The sequence below is a fragment of the Hyperolius riggenbachi genome, chromosome 1 (genome assembly GCF_040937935.1).
Source record: "Hyperolius riggenbachi isolate aHypRig1 chromosome 1, aHypRig1.pri, whole genome shotgun sequence".
NCBI lineage: Eukaryota > Metazoa > Chordata > Amphibia > Anura > Hyperoliidae > Hyperolius > Hyperolius riggenbachi.
Genome location: NC_090646.1, coordinates 85078366 through 85097583, shown reverse-complemented (window position 1 = coordinate 85097583; position 19218 = coordinate 85078366). Strand labels below are relative to the sequence as shown.

Sequence of the window (19218 nt, the reverse complement as noted above, 5' to 3'; positions counted from 1 at the left end):
ATTAGCCAGTTCCCTATCCATGCACACAGACTCTTCCCCAGTCCTTGCATCCTCAACTTTTGCACCAGACTTTTGTGTGGAACAGTGTCGAAGTCCTTTGCAAAGTCCAAGTATATCACATCTACAGCATTCCCAATATCCACATTAACGTTCACTACCTCATAAAAGCTGTGCATGTTAGTCAAACAGGACCTGTCTTTAGTAAACCCATGTTGATGCTGAGAAATAAGATTATTTTCTACTATGAAGTCATGTATAGTATCTCTTAGTAACCCCTCAAATAGTTTGCATACAACGGATGTTAAGCTTACAGATCTATAATTTCCTGGATCTGATTTTTTCCCTTCTTAAATAATGGAAAAAAATGTGGGCTGTACGCCAATCCACTGGGACTCTGCCAGTTGCAAGAGAGTCACAAAAGATAAGATAAAGGGGTTTATCTATGACTGAACTTAATTCCCTTAGGACCCGAGGATGCATGCCATCCGGGCCAGGTGCTTTGTTTATTTTTAATTTATTTAGTCTTGCCTTCACTTCTTCCTGCGTTAAGTATTTAATATTACAGTTGGAAGATTGAGACTCTTCTGCATCTGTAATTTGCAACAGTGCTGTTTCCTTTGTGAAGACAGAAGCAAAGAAAGCATTTAATAACTCTGCCTTACCTTGGTCATCCACCATTGAGTTCCCATCCTCATCCTTTAGGAGTCCTATACAGTCAACCTTTCTTTTTTTTAGAGTTGATGTACTTGTAAAACTTTTTTGGGTTAGATTTGATATCCCTAGCGATTTGATTTTCAGCTTCGATCTTTGCCAGCCTAATTTATTTTTTACAATTTTTATTGCATTCCTTATAATTGCTTAGTGCAGCCTCTGTCCCCTCCTGTTTTAGAACCTTATAGGCATTCTTTTTCCTCTTCCTTTTATCTCTAACCTTTCTATTCATCCAGAGAGGCTTTTCTTTATTCCTAGACATTTTGTTTCCATATGGGAAATAGATACTACAATATTGATTGAGAATAAGTTTAAAAGCTTGCCATTTCCCTTCAGTGTCCTCCCCTTGTAGTACATACCAGTTCACCAAACTTAGTGCCTGCCTAAGTTGATTGAACTTTGCTTTTCTAAAATTCATAGTTTTAGTGGTCCCGCTGCCCCGTGGCCTATCAGTCACCAGATCAAACGTTATCATATTGTGATCACTATTTCCCAAATGTTCTTGAACCTGCACATTTGATACATTATCTGGTCTATTAGAAATGATCAGATCCAGTAACGCATTCCCCCTAGTTGGTTCCGTTACCATTTGAGTCAGGTAATTGTCCTGTAGTGCTGCCAGAAATCTGGTGCTTTTACCAGAATAGGTAGCCTCAATACTCCAGAGGCTTCCTATGTCCTCCTGGAGACAGCCGCTGCCCAGGATCCAGAGGATTCCTATGTCCTCCTGGAGACCACTGCTGGCTGGGATCCAGAGGCTTCCTATGTCGTCCTGGAGACCACCACTGCCCGGGATCCAGAGTCTTCCTATATCCTCCTGGAGACCACCACCACTGCCCAGGATCCAGCTTATACTAAATATATAGTATTATATTGGTGAAATACTGTAAATGGCAGGTTTACTTTAAGAGTCCTTTCAGTCATGTCAGGCTCTGTCTTGAATGATACAAGACTGGGGGTCTCAGGGGTAATAACTTACCTGTTCGGCTGTAAATTCTTACAAGGGTAATGCTCTGCCCTCCCCCCCCCCCCCCCTCCCCTTCTGCAATGCAGTCGTGGTCATGTTTCTAAAGTCTTCCGAAGCTCTTCAGAAACCACCACCTGCGTTGCTGTGGCCCACCCCCAGCTTGGCAGCCAACAATTAGGATGGGGGTGGCCAAAACCTTGGCAGAACTTTGAAAAAAACCCTCACTATTCCTGCATTTCCAAGAGGGCTGAGCCCTCACCTGCATGCATTACAGCCAATCATGTAAGTAATTAACCCTGAGGCCCCCCAATCCTGCACCTGCCATGTTAGGATCTCTCATTTATGCTGGAGGTACTCTTTCAATTCCTTTTTCCCCTGTGTAAGCAGCAGTTGTGGTCTAATAGGCTGCTATAGGGATCCAGACCGTGTTTTAGATATACAAGCTCCTGTGTGGCTGGCACATCCTTTGTTCAGGTTTATCTTATGGCCACCCATCTGTCAGATGCAAGAAAAATGGTGCATGTTGCCACTGCAATTGCTATGTACATACGGCTTTTAGAAGGAATTCGAAATTCTGCACGTGTCCTTTTTATATCTCAGAAGAATTATCAGACTCTGCAAAGTAATGATGTCTATACAATCCATCCCAAATAATCACATCATACACTTGTCATAGTTGTCCCTCTGGAGGTGTTTAGCTTTCATATCAGCCATTATCTCCAGGAGATCTGTGACGCTTGAGAGATTGCGGATATCTTCTGGGGCCGACGCCCGTATCCCAGTCAGATGTCAGCAGATAGGAGAACCATTCATATACGCTACGCATCACTGCCAGGGAATGGAGATTTATTCTCTGTTGCAGCAAGAAGAACTTTGCAAGGGCTTTCAAAGGAAATATATAGATGTATTTAAAAGACCTCTGTCACGAAAATCTTAAAATTTAAAATACATGTAAACATATACAAATAAGAAGTATGTTTCTTTCAGAGTAAAATGAGCAATAAATCACTTTTCTCCTTTGTTGCTGTCAGTTACAGTAGGTAGTCGAAATCCGACATTATCGACAGATTTTGGACAAGCACATCTTCTCATGGGGGGTTCTCAGGGTTTTCTTTATTTTTAAAAGCACTTAGTGAATGGCAGTTCCTCCGTCCAACTGCCAAAAAAGTGTGCAGCGAGCAGGGAGGCTGGCCAGCATCTTTTTATAAATCATTTTCAGGGAGTGTCTTTATAAAGAATAAAGGCCGTGCTGAGAATCCCCCATGAAGAGCTGGACTAACCCAAAACCTGTCTGGTCTGTCAGATTTCTACTACCTACTGTAAGTGACAGCAACATAGGAGGAAAGAAATGTATGGCTCATTTTACTCTGGAAGAAAGGTAATTATTATTTTTATGTTTTACATTTTTAGATTTTCGCAACAGTTTCTTTTTAACCAAATTGGCTTATGTTAAAGTTCAACATTGCCTTCCTAAAAAAGACAGAAATTACAGACTGCTGCTTGCATTCACTGTAGCACAGTGGGCATGTACTGTAAATCGTTTATTTACTTATCTAGTAATTTCCCTACATCATGAATTAATATAATGTGATTTTTCTTATGTGAGTTTAAGTTATCCCCTATAAATGCCCTTTTAGGACTCGCTTCCAATAGGGGGCAGAGTTTCAGAGGCAATGTGGCATTCCAGACAAGAAACGCGTATGTCTCCAGGATACATGTGCATCATGGAGGTGGGCTCTTTGTTCTTCTATGGACAAATGGACACGTCGTCTGGAAAAATACTGCAAGCAATTTTTTTATTCTCCAGATATGAATAGGCGCAATTTCCTGCATGAAGTGGAAACAACCCATTGACAGCCCATTTACTCCAGTCGGGGCATGCACAGCCCAGCCATGCGTGCTCCCACCGTGTTCACATTGCTGGGCACGTTATGCGCCTGGCTGGACTTCACATGCCCCGACTAGAGGATTTTGCAGGGACAGTTGAGGGGAAAGGATAAGGTGATTGAGGGCGATGAGGGAGTGATTTGGTCGGAGGGGGCTGGAGGAAGCCCCAGGTATGTATAAAGTTTTAAATGGGGCCCATCTCAGGCACACTTTAACCCAGGATTGGACTTCATTCCAATCAGTAGCTAATACACCCTTTGCCACGAGAAATCCTTACCTTTTTTTCCTGTTTTCTTTGCACTTTAAAATGAAGCCTTTACTATATTGAATAAGCTGTGTAGCGCAGATATTTATAGACAAAGGGACAGTATACCAAGACATCTCCAGAGATGTCCAAGCATCTATTATAAATTGAACAGCAATCCTAAACTAGTCTAACATTTATCCACTGGTAAATGGTTGGGATTTGCCACCATCACCTGTTTCATATTAGATAATAGTATACAATAAACAGAGGCGCCAAAAGTATAAGATTAGACTAAATGAGCTTAAAAACCAACTTAAATGGCAAAATTGAAGGAGGAAGTGGTGGTCTTACCTCCCTCATGTAGACACGACAACGACTGCGATTCAGACAGTCAAACGAATTTATTAGGAACTCCAAAAAGAAATGCAACGCGTTTCGCGGGTTCAACCCCGCTTCATCAGGCAATATAGGGAGGAGTATCAAACAATCTGCACAAGGATTCAATTTTGCCATTTAAGTTGTTTTTTAAGCTCATTTAGTCTAATCTTATACTTTTGGCGCCTCTGTTCATTGTATACAATTTTGAGTCCACCCTTGGTGGATGGTTGCTACCCTTTCTTCCTGTCTACAGAGAGCGACTTCTTAATCCTGAGTGGGGTCAGGACAATCTCCCCACCTGCCTTTACAGTGGTTGATGCTGGTGACCCTGACTTGTGAGTATTTAGCAATACAAACTTATTGCCACCTTGTCCAGTACGAATTACACTATTGGGGCTCTTGGTGTTCCCTGTTTTTATCATATTAGATAATAGTCATTGATGCTGTAATTTATGTGAATTAGTGGTTGTGTGATTAAGGTTGCATGCAGTATCCACAGCAAGAAATTATTTTTGAATGAATCCAAGCCTGGGTTTATTAAAACGGACCTAAACTCGTGCACATCACACAATGAAAAGTATTTATTCCACATATAAATGCTAAATAAATTCACTTCTCTGTGTTTTTTTAGCCAGATCAAATTAGTTCTTATCAGCAATTGTAAAACTTCAGGTTTTTGTATAGTATTTCTATAAAAAATATTTTTTTTTCAATTATGTTATCATGCTGTGGTTAATTTTTTAGCACATAGAGGAAGATCTGAGTTTAGTTCCACTTAACAACTTGCTGTGAGGACCTGCATGATAATGCAGTTATCTACTAACCTTTTAGCAATCCCTGCTTTATTTCAGTATGATCCAGGCAAGTTCTTACAACATTTACTACATGCTAGTAGACAGAAAAAATATACTCTGTTTGGAGACCTCTGATGATGCCCTAGTGATTCAGGACAGGGGTGTCTACACAACTTCTCCATTTAGAATATCCAAAGCCAATACACTCAGTACATTGAAAACCTATCCATTCAGTACATCAAAAACCTATCCACTCAGTACATCGAAAACCCATTCTATTCAGTACACTGAAAACCTATCCATGCAGTACATCGAAAAAACTATTCTATTCAGTACATTGAAAACCTATCCATTCAGTACATCCAAAACCTATCCATTCAGTGCATCCAAAACCAATCCACTCAGTACATCTAAAACCTATCCATTCAGTATATGTAAATTCTATCCAATCAGTACATGCAAAACATTTCAACTCAGAACATCTAAAATGTATTCATTTAGTACAGTGATGGCTAACCTTGGCACTCCAGCTGTGACAAAACTACAAATCCCATCATGCCTCTGCCTCCCCGAGTTATGCTTAGAGCTGTCAGAGTACTGCCATGCCTCATGGGACTTGTATTTCCACCACAGCTTGGAGTGCCAAGGTTAGCCATCACTGACTTAGTACATCCAACACTTATCCACTCAGTAAATCCAAAACCTATCTGCTATGTACACAGAAAGTCTATCCACTCAGTGAAACTAATCCAGTTGCTTAATTATGCTGGGAAATGGAGATTCCCCCACAAGAATATGGTTATGCACCATATTGTTACTTGGAACATTGGAGGATTGCCCCTCTAATATGGAAAACCATCTAACATTTTTAAAAACAAGCATCTTGCCTAACTAATATAACTGTATTTTGCAGGTTGTTGCTTCTGGGTGGCTGTCCTGGATGGCAAAATTGTTGGAATAGTAGCAGCAAGAGGCAATGAAGAAGACAACGTAGTTGAACTGCGGCGAATGTCGGTTGACTCCCGCTACCGTGGAAAGGGTATCGCCAAGGCCTTAGGTCGCAAAGTCCTGGAATTTGCTATGTTGAACCACTACTCCTCCATTGTGCTTGGCACCACAGCTGTGAAAATTGCAGCACACAAGCTCTATGAGTCCTTGGGCTTTAAGCACGTGGGTGTCATCGAAAACCACACTGTACCGGGGATGACACATTCATTACTGGAGAGAATGTTCTTTCAGCTCCGCTACCACCGTTACTGCCTACAGCTACGAGAGGAGTAAAGAAAGAAGCCTATCCTCCACCCATTCGCCTTGCCTAAGCTTCCATTTACTCTTAACACATCACCACAGCGATAACGAATACTGTTATTTGCACGATCATGCCTTCAGCATCCAACTAGTTTCTGCTTTCTTAGAGAATGTACAACAGGCCTCTCCTAGTGCGATGGGGGCAGTGTGGCTCTCAATCTTACAAGTCCAGTATGAACTGACTAGTCTGGATGGGCCTCCTATTTGTTCTAGGTATTGTATCTACAAAAGCACAGGAACCGGAATTCTGGCCTGGTGTAAATAATGTAGTCTTTTTTTTTTCTAATTGTATATATTTCAGTTTTGGGAAGTGATTGCCAAAATCAACCTGAATGCAACGTACTTAACCTGTAGCAAGTTCTATTCATAGATCTACTAGCTAAACCTCTCTGAAGAGGATGCTGACACTTGGTCCAGTGCATGCAGCGGAGGTATCTGCATGCACGCACAGCACCGCCACTGAGGCATTGATGATGCACCTTCTTGGATGTGCCGACAGTTCTGTCAGAGGACTGAAGTGCGTCCTGCTTCTGTGACCTTGTCATAGATGTCAAACTCGTTCTAAGCCAGCAGACTTTCCATTGTGTCCAAACTGAGCCTATTTGTAACATATGGTGTAGATAGAGAACTCGATTCATTCACCACAAAAATCGCAATTGCAGGAGCCACTATTTTAAATGTGCTTTCAAGTGTTCCAGATGATCCCTCTAATTTTTTGGCTCATGCTGATGATGTCATCGAAGCACAAGAGAAACTACGGTTACCTTGGTAACACATTTGCATTCTCTCTAAACACCAAACCCTTCCACAAGAGCAATGATTAAAGAAATTTATTTTTTTTTTTGGGGGGGGGAGGGGATAAGGGAAGAGGAATGTATAAATACCAATGAATTCCTTAGTTATGTAATGTATATAAAATGACACTGCGAATCTACATGTAAATGTAATTGCTTTAATGTTAAACAATTCTGACTTGCCTAATGCAAAGAGCAATGCAAATCAGATTTGGCATGCGTCTATACCTGATATGCATATGTACAGTGCCTGCCACACGCCTCTGTCCGAGTCAGCTGCTGCTTCTGTCTTGAAATGTATAGATTAGGTCAAAAGTTTTAGTTTAGAATGTTTGCATGTGGTATGTTTAAAGCTCACTAAGTAGCTCTTCAGTTAAAAGAGACCAAAAAAAGAAGAAAAAAAAATAATTAAAATGCATTTAAAATGATTTATTAAAACACACAATTTGTTTGATGTTTAGTCATTTTACTTTTGGAGATTGCATTCCTATATTAGAGTATGCTTGTGAATGTATTTTATTTGTTACCGCAACTAATAAATTCCAACCTACATTTTTTAGAAATGCAGGTATAAGGGGGACTTTAAAAATGGAAAATCCACCAGAAATGGGTGTGCCAGTTTTGGGTGGATGCTGAGATCTACTTCACCTACTGGTTTCTTGTTTCAGCCGATAAATTCCCGACCCTGCCGCACTGTTATTTTGGCTGTGTTGGATACGGCGATGATGTCAGACGCTTTGGTTATTGCTGGCGCAAGTGGGCGTGGCTGGAACCCATGTGCAGAGAGCGTAAAGGACACCCGTCACCGAAAAAGATATATACACACCTAAGAAGAGGGATTCCTTAGAGCATCTCCAGTTGTCTCTGCATCCCCTTGTTTCGCTGCTGGGCCCCCATTGCTGCATTACAACAAAGTGAACCTGAAAACAACTCTCCCCAGGGGGTACTTACCCTAGGAGGGGGAATCCTCTTGATCCAAAAGAGGCTTTCCGTGTACGCCTAAGTCCTCTCGATCCTGCTCTGGGACCCCAAAATGTGTCCTCCATGCACATGCGTGTTAGCTCCCTCCCACTCGAGCTCTGGCGGAAATAACCGAGCCGATCGGGTCTGTTATTTTTTTTTTCTCTACATGTACACTTTAATGTTGGAGAAGCCTGTGGTTCTACTGTGAAGGCTTCAGAAGTATTTCTAAAGAAAAGCTGCTCTATACTGCGCACACACAAGTCCACGATAGTGCGTGCGCAGTATGGCGCCACTCGTCTTCGAAGCCTTCAGAGGATTCCTGAAGATGCGGCGGGTGGGAAATTTGAATGGGGGCCCGGCAGTGGAACGAGTGGACGCGAAGGCTCTAAGGCAGGGGTGTCAAACTCAAATACAAAGTGGGCCGAAATTGAGCTCTGGGACTAAGTTGCAGGCCGATCTCAATGTCTAGTGGCCACCTCTCTCAGCAGTTGGCTGATGGTGTAATGGTTAAGGGCTCTGCCTCTGACACAGGAGACCAGGGTTCGAATCTCGGCTCTGCCTGTTCAGTAAGCCAGCACTAATTCAGTAGGAGACCTTTGGCAAGTCTCCCTTACACTGCTACTGCCAATAGAGCGCGCCCTAGTGGCTGCTGCTCTGCTCTGGCGCTTTGAGTCCGCAAGGAGAAAAGCGCAATATAAATGTTATTTGTCTTGTCTTGTCTCTCTCCCCTATAAAGTTCCCTAGTGTCTAATAGCCCTTCTCCATTCCCTATACGGTTCCGTGGTGTTTAGTCGTCCTCCCTCAGCAATACAGTTCCCTGGTGTTTAGTGGTTTTCCCTACCTCTCCTATACAATTCCCTGATGTTTAGTTGTCCTCTGTCCATCCCCTATACAATTTCTTAGTATCTAGTGGCCCTCTCATTTCTCTATACAGTTTCCTGGTGCCTAGTGTCCCCCTCCCTCTCCAATAGAGTTCCCTGGAGTTCCCTCCCCATATGGCTTACCCTCCAATTTAGCTTCTCTGGTGGTCTAGAGTGGTCCAAACATAATGCATAGTGAGAAAACCAAAAGCCAGATCTGATGGCTCCAAGGGCCAGATTTGGCCCAGGGGTCGGAGTTTGATATGTATGCTCTAAGGGATCCAGCGTCTTGCCTCTTGGTGCTCAGGTCATATTTTGTTCCCAGAGTGGTTACAGGTACCCTTTAATGCAGAAAGTTACCAGAACCCAATGGGTGATTTAATACACCAGCATCTACTCAAAGCTGAGATATCAGGTTTATAAAACTTATTTTTTAAGCAGATCACAGACAATCTCATCAGAAGTAAATTCTTTACCTTTGCTTGAGATGTCATGTGCTCTGAAGTATTGTAATATTTTCTAACTGTAAGTTTTGTTTTTGTTTGTTTTTTTTTTTCATTTTATTACATTACACTTTTAGACTTTTTGTTTGCTTTTTTTTGCAAGTGTTCAGAAACACAAAGCGCTTACACACAAGTACAGAGCAGTGATTGATGAATAATGAAACTGAAATACAAATGAATAAACTTGGCAAAAATTGAAGACAAGTGGATAAAAGCTACCAAGCCTGATGTGAACAAGCTTATAGACAAGTCAGACCTGCTTTGTATTCACTGATCACAAATGCCATCTATGCCCGGTTTACAAATAATGGTCACAAATTAGGCATATGTCAAAGTCAGAGATGGATTAAGATGAAATGGGTCTTTAGGCACGGTAGTAGCTTTGGCTACTCTTTTTTTGGTAATCTAAAATGGGAGAGGGGTCAGAAGAAGTGGCAGTTGGGCCCCGACACTTACTGGGCCCCAGACACCTGCCTAGGTTGCCTGGTGTATGATCCTGCTCTAGTCAAAGCATTTGGTAAAAATAAATTAATACAGCTGTTTGAGACTTCTAGTCTGAAATAACACAATAATAACTGACTTTGAGACATGCGCTTAAGGTATGTGATTCTGGACTTTTATGATATGGTTCTGTGGGTCTAAATGCAGATGGTGTAACTGGCATTATATTCAACCAAATGTATTTACGGTACTTCATTTTTGTAGTTAATTGCTAATCTATTAAACACAGCCAGATATCTGCAAACACAGCCACGTAGGCTGCAGGCTACTATTGTATGTGGAGGGGGGCTGACATGGCATGGAAAAGAACAGCTACAAATGGAATAGGGCTGTATATAGAAGAGCGGTTGAACATGGAATGCTGGCTGCTGCTACATATGGAAGGGAGATTTTTACAGGGAATAGGAAGAATGTGGTGGACGCTGTGTAATGAATGGAGGGTGAAAATGCACATGGAAGAGGGAGGTTGCGGTCTATGGAATATCAGGACTGTACATGGGAGAGGAGGTTGTTATATATGGAATAGGGAGTCTGCACATAGAAGAGGAGGGTTGCTGTACATGGAATAGGGGGACAGCACACGGGAAAGGAGGGTTGCTATACTGTATATAGAATAGGGGGACAGCACATGGAAGAGGAGGGTTGCTATATATAGAATAGGGGGGCTGCACATGGAACAGGGGATATGCTGGATATTGAATAGGGGGTCTGCACATAGAAGAGGAGGGTTGCTGTATGTATAATAGGGAACTGCAAATAGAGGAAGAGGGTTGCTTTATATAGAATAGGGGGTCTGCACTCTACACACAGAAGAGGAGGGTTGCAATATATGGAATAGGGAGACTGCAAATGGAATAGGAGGGTGGCTATATATAGAACAGGGAGACTTTCCATAGAAGAGGAGGGTTGCTATATATAGAATAGGGGGACTGCACAAAGAAGAGGAGGAGGGATGCTGTATATTGAATAAGTGGACTGCACATAGAAGAGGAGGGATGCTGTACATGGAATAGATGGGCTGCACATAGAAGAGGAGGGATGCTGTACATGGAATAGATGGGCTGCACATAGAAGAGGAGGGTTGCTGTATATAGAAAAGGGGACTTTACATAGAAGAGGAGGCTTGCTGTATATTGAATAGGGGAACTATTCACAGAAGAGGAGGGTTGCTGTATATGGAATAGGGCGATTGCACATAAAAGAGGAAAGTTGCTGTATATAGAAAAAGGGGACTGTACATAGAAGAGGAGGGGGGTTGCCGTATTTGGAATAGGGGGACCTGACACAGACATGAGTGGCCAACTGGCCATGTAACATTACAGCAGAACATGAAATATTTGGCTGATCCTGTGCACACTTTTTACTCCTGGTCTTTGTTTATATTATATAAGGTTTGACCCCCCCAAAAAATAAAACACAGTATACTAAACCTCTCTTTACACACACAAAAAGACTAAAAGGTTTAAAGCAATATTAGTACCAGAGAAACAAAATTGTTAGATCCACATAATAAAGCTAAATCTAAGAGCTTCTCTGCATGTCTTAAAACAAATGTCACAGATGTAGAATTGAATTTAGAAAAAAGTATGCATTTAAATAAAAACAAACGTCGAACATAGTAAGTGTTACCCTAGTAACAAGAAAAGCACGAAAAAGGGCAGATTTATAACAACCAATACAAGGAAAATTTGGAAAACTTTTTGTACAGGAGTGGAAAAGATGGCCAAATCATGTATTCTGATTGGCTGCTCTCCTCTGTAGCACCAAGTTTGTTGTATTTTCCCTTGCCCTAGTTTGTATAATTCTGCCCCAGTGGCACCAAACTAACTGTAGCCTTCTAAATATCTGTTTTACTTTTTGGCCCCACATTTTCTCAAGTTAAAAGATGTAGGAGTTCAGACAGATGTGATTCCAGTATATTTATTGCCTGCATAGAGCAGCCGCTGTTTGTTTTGTGGACAAAGCCATTCATTTATAAGAGTTAAAAACTGTATCTCACCCTTGTGCAAAAACTCGAGACATAAAAAATAGGCTGCATGCGAAACAAAAATGTGAAACCCTTTACAAATGAACCCCAGACAAAAAGAAGTCTATAATTGTTTATTTGTGCCTGTAACAGTGTTCTTCTATTGTGCATAGGTTACAATTTGTGAAACTTTTCTTAAAAGAATACCAAGGCGAAAATAAATTGACGGGGTAATGAATTTAATCTATCCTCCTATTCCTAAAAATGACTTTTTTTTAGATATCCCACAGTTTTATTTTACATTAAAATATACTTTTTAAGTGTTTAATGTTTTATTGTCTCTACACAATGCCACAGTCTTTAAAGTACAGTATGCCAGAGCTAAAATCTATGAACGTTTTACCTTTTTGTATCTCTTCCTTGCTCTCAGAAATTATTCTCTGATTGGGACATAGTTTTTTGGCTGTAATTCCTAATCAGTGGGGGTAAAGCTGAAGTCCGACTAGGTCCTGACTAAAGAAAAGCTGTCACTAGCATACCTAAATGTTAACTCTTTCAGGCAGAGAAAGAAAATAAGGGAACATAGGCCTCGATTCATAAAAGTGCTGTCGGGAAGGTAACATCGAGCGGGGAAACACCGCTGTCGGTATTTCAGCCTTCAGGGTGGTAATTCATAAAAATGTTGCTAGTTGTGACAGGTGTGCGGAGATATTCCGCTGTAGGCAGGCGTTAGGCTGTCGGGAGACATGCGGAAACAGGAGAAGCAGGCGGAGTCCCTCGATGCGGTGTTCTCTCTGCAGCTGCTTGGGAGGTCTGTCCCATTCACTGCAACGGATTCCGCACGCTTCTCGCCACATCAGAGGTAGCGGTAATACCCGTCCGCATACCGCTACCTCTAATCTTTATGAATTGACATTTGTTACTTTTGCTATGATAATCACCGCGCAAGGCGGTGATTGATCACTCTGCTCGCGAATGTCGGCTTTTCATGCGGAAAAAGCCTTTATGAATACAGATTTTGCTGTGTGGTCGGTAAAGTGAGCAGTTTTCAGCATTTCCGAATGCGGGAATGCTTTATGAATCGAGGCCATAGTCTAGTTATTTGTATACTTGGCATTGTACATACACACGTTTATCTCATAATTTTATTTTCATCTCAGTATTCCTTTAAGAAATGGTGACATGAATGAAATACTACCTGTGCATTTCAGTTCCCTTAAATGGCTTACCTGTGTAGGCCATAGGTTGTCACAAATATCCCATATGTCACATAAAAGTGTTCTACCATCAACCATCCCTATTCTGATGTCACGTTAACGTTATCTTACACTGAGAAGCTTTTAACAGCAAGTTTCTGTGCTTATGCAAAGTGAAAATATTTCTTATTGATTTTTCTTAAGTGTGATCTAAAGATTGATGGTGTTAGCACTTAAAGAGAGTCATAAGCATAAAAAATTACTTCTTTTTAATAGCCAGTCCTCTTCAGTAATAAGATCATAGCTGAAAGGCTGCATCCCCGCGGCAGAATGAGGTTTTATCCCCCCAAAATCCTGAGGCAAAAATCCACAACTTTCCAGATCGTGGATTTTGCTGCCCGGGGGAGGCCGAGCTTTGCGCAATAGCTCTGCCTCCAGTCCAGCCAATCTCCGCCGATCTCCACCTCTCCTCGCCCCTCTCAGTGAAAGAAGACTGAGAGAGGCGGAGATCTGTGGAGATTGACGCGAGTAGAGGCAGAGCTACTGCACAAAGGTCTGCCTCTACCCGGAAGGAGCCCCGAATTTTGCCCCAGGGATTTTGGGGTGATTAAGGCCTCGTTCTGTCGCGGGAATGCAGTGTTTCAGCTATGGCATTTATGCTGAAGAGGACTGGCTATTAAAAACAGGTAATTTTTAAGGTTTCAGATTCTCTTTAAAGAGAACCAGAGATGAATCAAAGAAAAGCTTTTATACATACCTGGGGCTTCCTCTAGCCCTATACGCACGGATCGCTCCCATGCCGCCGTCCTCCGCTGCCTGTATCCGCCGGTACCGGGTCCCGTCATTTCCGCCAGTCGGCTGCGGCCAATTGTCTGCATCACGGGCTCCCTCCATATACTTACGCGTGCGGCTACATACTACGCAGCCGCATGCGTAAGGGTATGGAGGGAGCCCCTGTGCATGCGGAAAATTGGTCGCGTCCGCCGGAAGTGACGGGACCCAGTACCGGTGATAGAGGAAGCGGAGGACGGCGGCGTGGGAGCGATCCAGGCTTATGGGGCTGGAAGAAGCCCCAGGTATGTATAAAAGCTTTTTCTATTTTTACTGTTCATTCCTCTCTGGTTCCCTTTTAGGCTGAACTCTACACACAAATAGCTTGGCTGACTTGTTGCCGACTCTTCTCTTTATTACTGACACATACCAGTATAAGTTGTGGTTGGTTAGATTCATTTTAGGCACTGATCATATCTAATTAAAGTGTACCTAAAGTGAACCTAGTAAAGCTTTGAGACCACATGTGACCACATCCGCTGGGATCTCGCTAGTGATTTTACATGGAAATTCAAGGATTATTGTTATTTATCACACATCCTATCTATCTCCATGGAGCAGAATGATGCTACCTGGCCAGAAGCCATTGAGTTTGTATAGCGATCGAGGGTGTAACTACAGGGGAGCTGCCGGGGAGGCCCAGAGCTCTGAGGAGCCCCAACTTCTAACCTTCTTCTGATACAGAGGTCCATCCTCTGAGGTCCTGACTCCACATCAGGAGTTTTTGTTGCCACACTTGTTATGAGTGTGACGATCCTGATGGCCACACTTGTTTTGTGACTCTTGTGAGATGGGCCTCCAAGCTCAGAGGATCGCCATGGGGAGGCAAGGGGTGTGAAGACTGAGGGCCCCATCAGAGTTTGCTGGGGGACCCCATGATTTGTAGTTACGTCCCTGATGGCGAGTGCCTTACAGGACAAGATGACTCGTACAGGTCTGAACATTAAATAATGTATGAAATATAAATCCCTCTGATTTTCAGATTCCTCCATAAGCCATTCATGAGGGACAAATCACGCATGCTGAAATGTTGTGGCTAGCGCAGTAATAATCGCTGTAATATTGCTAACTCTGTATATACACCAATGTCAGCCTATTATTGCATGTGTACATTTCACCAGATGACAGTATATCGTTGTACAGATGGTTCTGTAAAGTCAGGGTTTTTGTACAGTGTATAGAAATTGGCAAAGTATTTTCTTGTCGCTTTTAGTCTCGGAGAAGTATAAATAGACAGGAGGATAAGTGCGGGATAACAGTGTGTGCCTTTCTTTCCGTTCTTTTCCACCGTAATGTTGGCGGCCTGATCACAGCTTGCTGTGGCTGCCAGTAGACGTTGTTCCTGGTAGCGTATCGAAGAACAGAAGCACTTACATCAGTCCAATGCGTCTGTTGATTTATGTGGGGATGACGAAGGAGTGTTTGTCAAATATTGATATGTATTATTTGGATGCAATTATGCCATATGCCTGCCATGTTACTTGGGACAAAACCATTGTTTAATGCTGAGAATACCATGTTGGATTTGAAATGTATGCAAACGGCCAATTTTGTGAGAACAGTACATTTTGTAATTAGTGTTATAGGAATACAGAGGCGCCAAAAAGAATTAAAGTTGAAAAATAGAGGAGGCAGTGGTAGACTTACCTCCTCCAAGCAGACACAAGATAATATTGATGTAATACCAATAAAGCAGTTTATTAATACACTTCCCAAGATCATACAATGCATTTCGCAGGATTGACCCCGCTTCCTCAGGCAATAAGGACGGAGCATATACAAGCAGGTCTGTAATTCAGCCAAGCGCCTCTGTAATTAAGGCTGCCTTATGTATACATTTGTCAATATGTTTTTAGATATCTCGTTTATTTTCTTTATGTGTAGTGGTGATCGTAATCTGCTAATTACGATTACGCAAAATTTCGCAGACATTTTCGCAATTATGGATTTGGACATTCGATTGATCTTGTGTAATCCATTCGTAATTTCGCATATTTTTTTGCGTAATTTTATGCTGACTTTAACTGTTAAAAACAAAACCCCACATACATGCTATTGTAACACCAAATTGCTAGGTATGTTAAGGGAAATAATAGGAATAAGTCAAAAAAAGAAATTTACAAAAATACCATGTTGTTTTTGAGAAAATTGATTTTAAAAATGCAAAGGAAAGATGGTTTTAAACTCAGAAAAAAATGATAGCTTAAAAACCATTTTTCCTTTGCATCTTTAATTAAAGTAAAATCAAGGTCTTTTTGAAAAATTATTCTTCTTGTCCCCACTATTCCCCTTGAAGAGGAACTCCAGTGAAAATAACATAATGAACAAAAGTGCTTAATTTTTACAATAATTATGTATGAATGATTTAGTCAGTGTTTGCCCATTGTAAAATCTTTCCTCTCCCTGATTTACATTCAGACATTTATCACATGGTGACATCTTTACTGCTGGCAAGTGATGTCAGTAGAAGGAGATGCTGCTTGCTTTTTTGGCAGCTGTAAACAGCAATGCAAGAAGGCTCCCACAGTGTGATGTCAGGACCATGGTCCTGACATCACACTGTGGGAGGAGTTTCAACACAATATCAGCCATACAGATCCCCCTGATGATCCGTTTGAGAAAAGGAAACAATTTCTCATGGGAAAGGGGGCATCAGCTACTGATTGGGATGAAGTTCATTCCTTGGTTACGGTTTCTCTCTAAGAAACCTAGCAATTTTGGTGATGATAGCATGTATGGAGGCTTATCTATTAAACAGTAAAGTCAGCACTAATTTAAGTGAAAATTACGCAAAGTTGTGAAATTAAGATTGCTGATTATGTTTACATGCAAATGTATGTTTTTTCCTGAAATTTCGCATTAAGATTTTGCATCATATTTGCGAATTACGATGCAAAATTACGATTATGCTAAAATTCGTGCTCATCACTATTTATGTGCTGCGGTTAGTTATTTTTTTTAGCAGGTCCTTCCAAATTGGTACTTTTTTTTTTTCCTTTTATGGAAGCAATTCTGTATCGGTGTACATTTGTAAGACACCCATAGGGCCAGGGCACACCAAAAACCTCTAGCAGATCTGAAAAGCGCTAGAGGTTTTTGAAGCAGATGTTAGAGCGATTCTAGGTATGGTTAGAGACGTTTTCTAAACATGCCTAGCTTTTTTGGAGTGTTTTTGTGTAGTAGATTTCAAATATTGTTACAGTAAAGCTGTTACTGAACAGCTACTATAACAAAAAAGGCTCTGATCTAGCGTTTTTTAGAGCTGTTTTCCACTTTCCTATACTTTAACATTGAGGCAGAAACGCCTCAGAAATCTAAAAAATGCTGCAGCCCCCGAGTTTGCGTTTTTTGGAAAAAACAGACGCTTTAGTGTGCACCATCCTATTCACTTTCATTAGACAAGCGGTTTCCCCCTGCAAGCGTTTTAAAAAACACTTCAGAACCACTCTGGTGTGCACCAGCCCATAGACATAAGATAATGGTTTCCCTATTGGCCTTTTTTTGTATTTGTATCTGCATTGGACAATAGCCAGTTGGCCACTCTCAGCTGGACAGATAGGAAAACCTGTTAGCAATGGCCAATTGTTTCCCTCCAACTCCATCTTGCCCCTCAATTGACATAAACTTGTTTGCACTGAAAAATATGCCAGTTTAAAGGACAACTGAACTGAGAGGTATATGGAGGCTGCCATATTTATTTCCCTTTAACCAATGCCAGTTGCCTGGCAGCCCTGCTGGTCTATTTGGCTTCACTAGTGTCTGAATCACAATAGAAACAAGTGTGCAGCTAATCTACTCAGATCTGACAATAATGTCAGAAACATCTGATCTGCTGCAATGCTCTTTCAAGGTCTATGGCTAAAAGTATTAGAGGAGGGGATCAGCAGGATAGCCAGGTAACTGGTATCGGTTAAAAGGAAAAATATGGCAGCCTTCATATCACTTCAGTTGTCCTTTAAGAAGTCCTCTGCAGGGATTTTCACCTAAAGCCCCATACAGACATTTACTTTTGGATAAATCGTTATTTGTCATAAGTTTGGCTGTACGTTGGCTTGGCAGCCTGTTACAACTGCAAGCATGTTTGGTTTGGCCGAGCTGCATATACGGTCTTACCACAAGAGAAAGCTCCCCCATTGCATTGTGGTCCCTGTAAGAACAGGATCGCAACGCAACTGAGGATTAAGGTCGCAACGTGCATCTTATGTGCAATGCAAAGCATACAGCACATAAAAAATATGCTTCAGGCAACTGTCAACTTACACATGGCTCCATAACGCTCAGCGTGTCTCGTGTTATTCTGGCGGATTCCACCGCACTGCTAATGCGCTGCTGTGAACTACCATTGCAATACAGTATAATCACATTGCATTTATCATGCAATTATATTGTCCAACCCAATTACAATTTAATCGCATTGTGTTCTCTATGTCATTGTATTTCCTAATGCAATGCTGTGAAAGTAGTCTTGAAGAATGGGCTGAAAATAATCTGTACTGGCCATTTGCAGGCTGAAAAAGATTTGATGGGAACAGAAGACATCTACAGTATATAGACATCAGAATGTAGATAATGAATGACTGTTTTATGGTCAATCAGAGGCAAATAATCCCAGCTGGTATGCACATTTTATGTAAATCGTATGCCTCTTGAAACTGAGTCAATCAAGGTCACTTCCTACTGATTATGACTGGCCCAATTCCGAAATGGGTACAACTGGCAATAAATGTGCATGTAGTCTGGGACTATTTGTATTTCATTTGACCCTCTCTAATCTTGCACTTGATGCCTGGATCACACAGGAGAACATACAAGTAGCCCCCTGTTAATGAATGAGATAGAGACTGTAGGTTCAAACCTGAATTTGTCCATAAGTCGAAACACTGAGCTACCCATGTCCCCTGTGCCTCCACTGTGCTATCTCCTGTCCTTCTATACCTTCTGTCCCCCTGTACTAACTGTCAACCTTCAATCTCCCTGTGCCTCATTATATCTCTCTGTGCCCATGTGTGCATCCTTCAGTCCCCTTGTCCCACGCTGTGCCTCTTCTCGCCCCTCTTAGTTTCCATCCATGCCCTCTGTGCCTTCAACCATCCATTTGTGTCTCCTCTACTCCCTGCGCCTCCGTCCATCCTATTGTCTTTCCTTCTGTCCCCCTCCCCCCATTCCTCCACCTGTTCCCCCGTGCTTCCATCCATCCCTTTCTGTCCCTGTCTGTCCCTCCCGTGTCTCCTTCCGTCAGTCCTGTGTCTCCTTCTGTCCCCCTGTGCCTCCATCCAGCCCTTTGTGCCTCCTTCTGTCCTCCCTGTGTCTCC

The 19218-nt window shown here is 42.0% G+C and overlaps 1 protein-coding gene across 2 annotated transcripts in view; it reads left to right on the top strand.

Annotated features, from left to right (window-relative positions):
- NAT8L (N-acetyltransferase 8 like) overlaps nt 1–14035 on the top strand; it is a 77484-nt gene extending 63449 nt beyond the window's left edge. The window contains exons 3-4 of one of the 2 annotated variants that reach the window (XR_011030377.1): nt 5898–12465; nt 12973–14035. Coding sequence is in view for 1 of the 2 variants with exons in the window: in XM_068276096.1 (XP_068132197.1) it covers nt 5898–6265 (368 nt within the window). In the remaining variant the exon portion in view is untranslated. Of the gene's footprint in view, nt 1–5897 lie in introns of both variants that reach the window. The other variant, XM_068276096.1, reaches the window with a different exon arrangement.
- The last annotated feature ends 5183 nt before the right edge of the window (nt 14036–19218 follow it).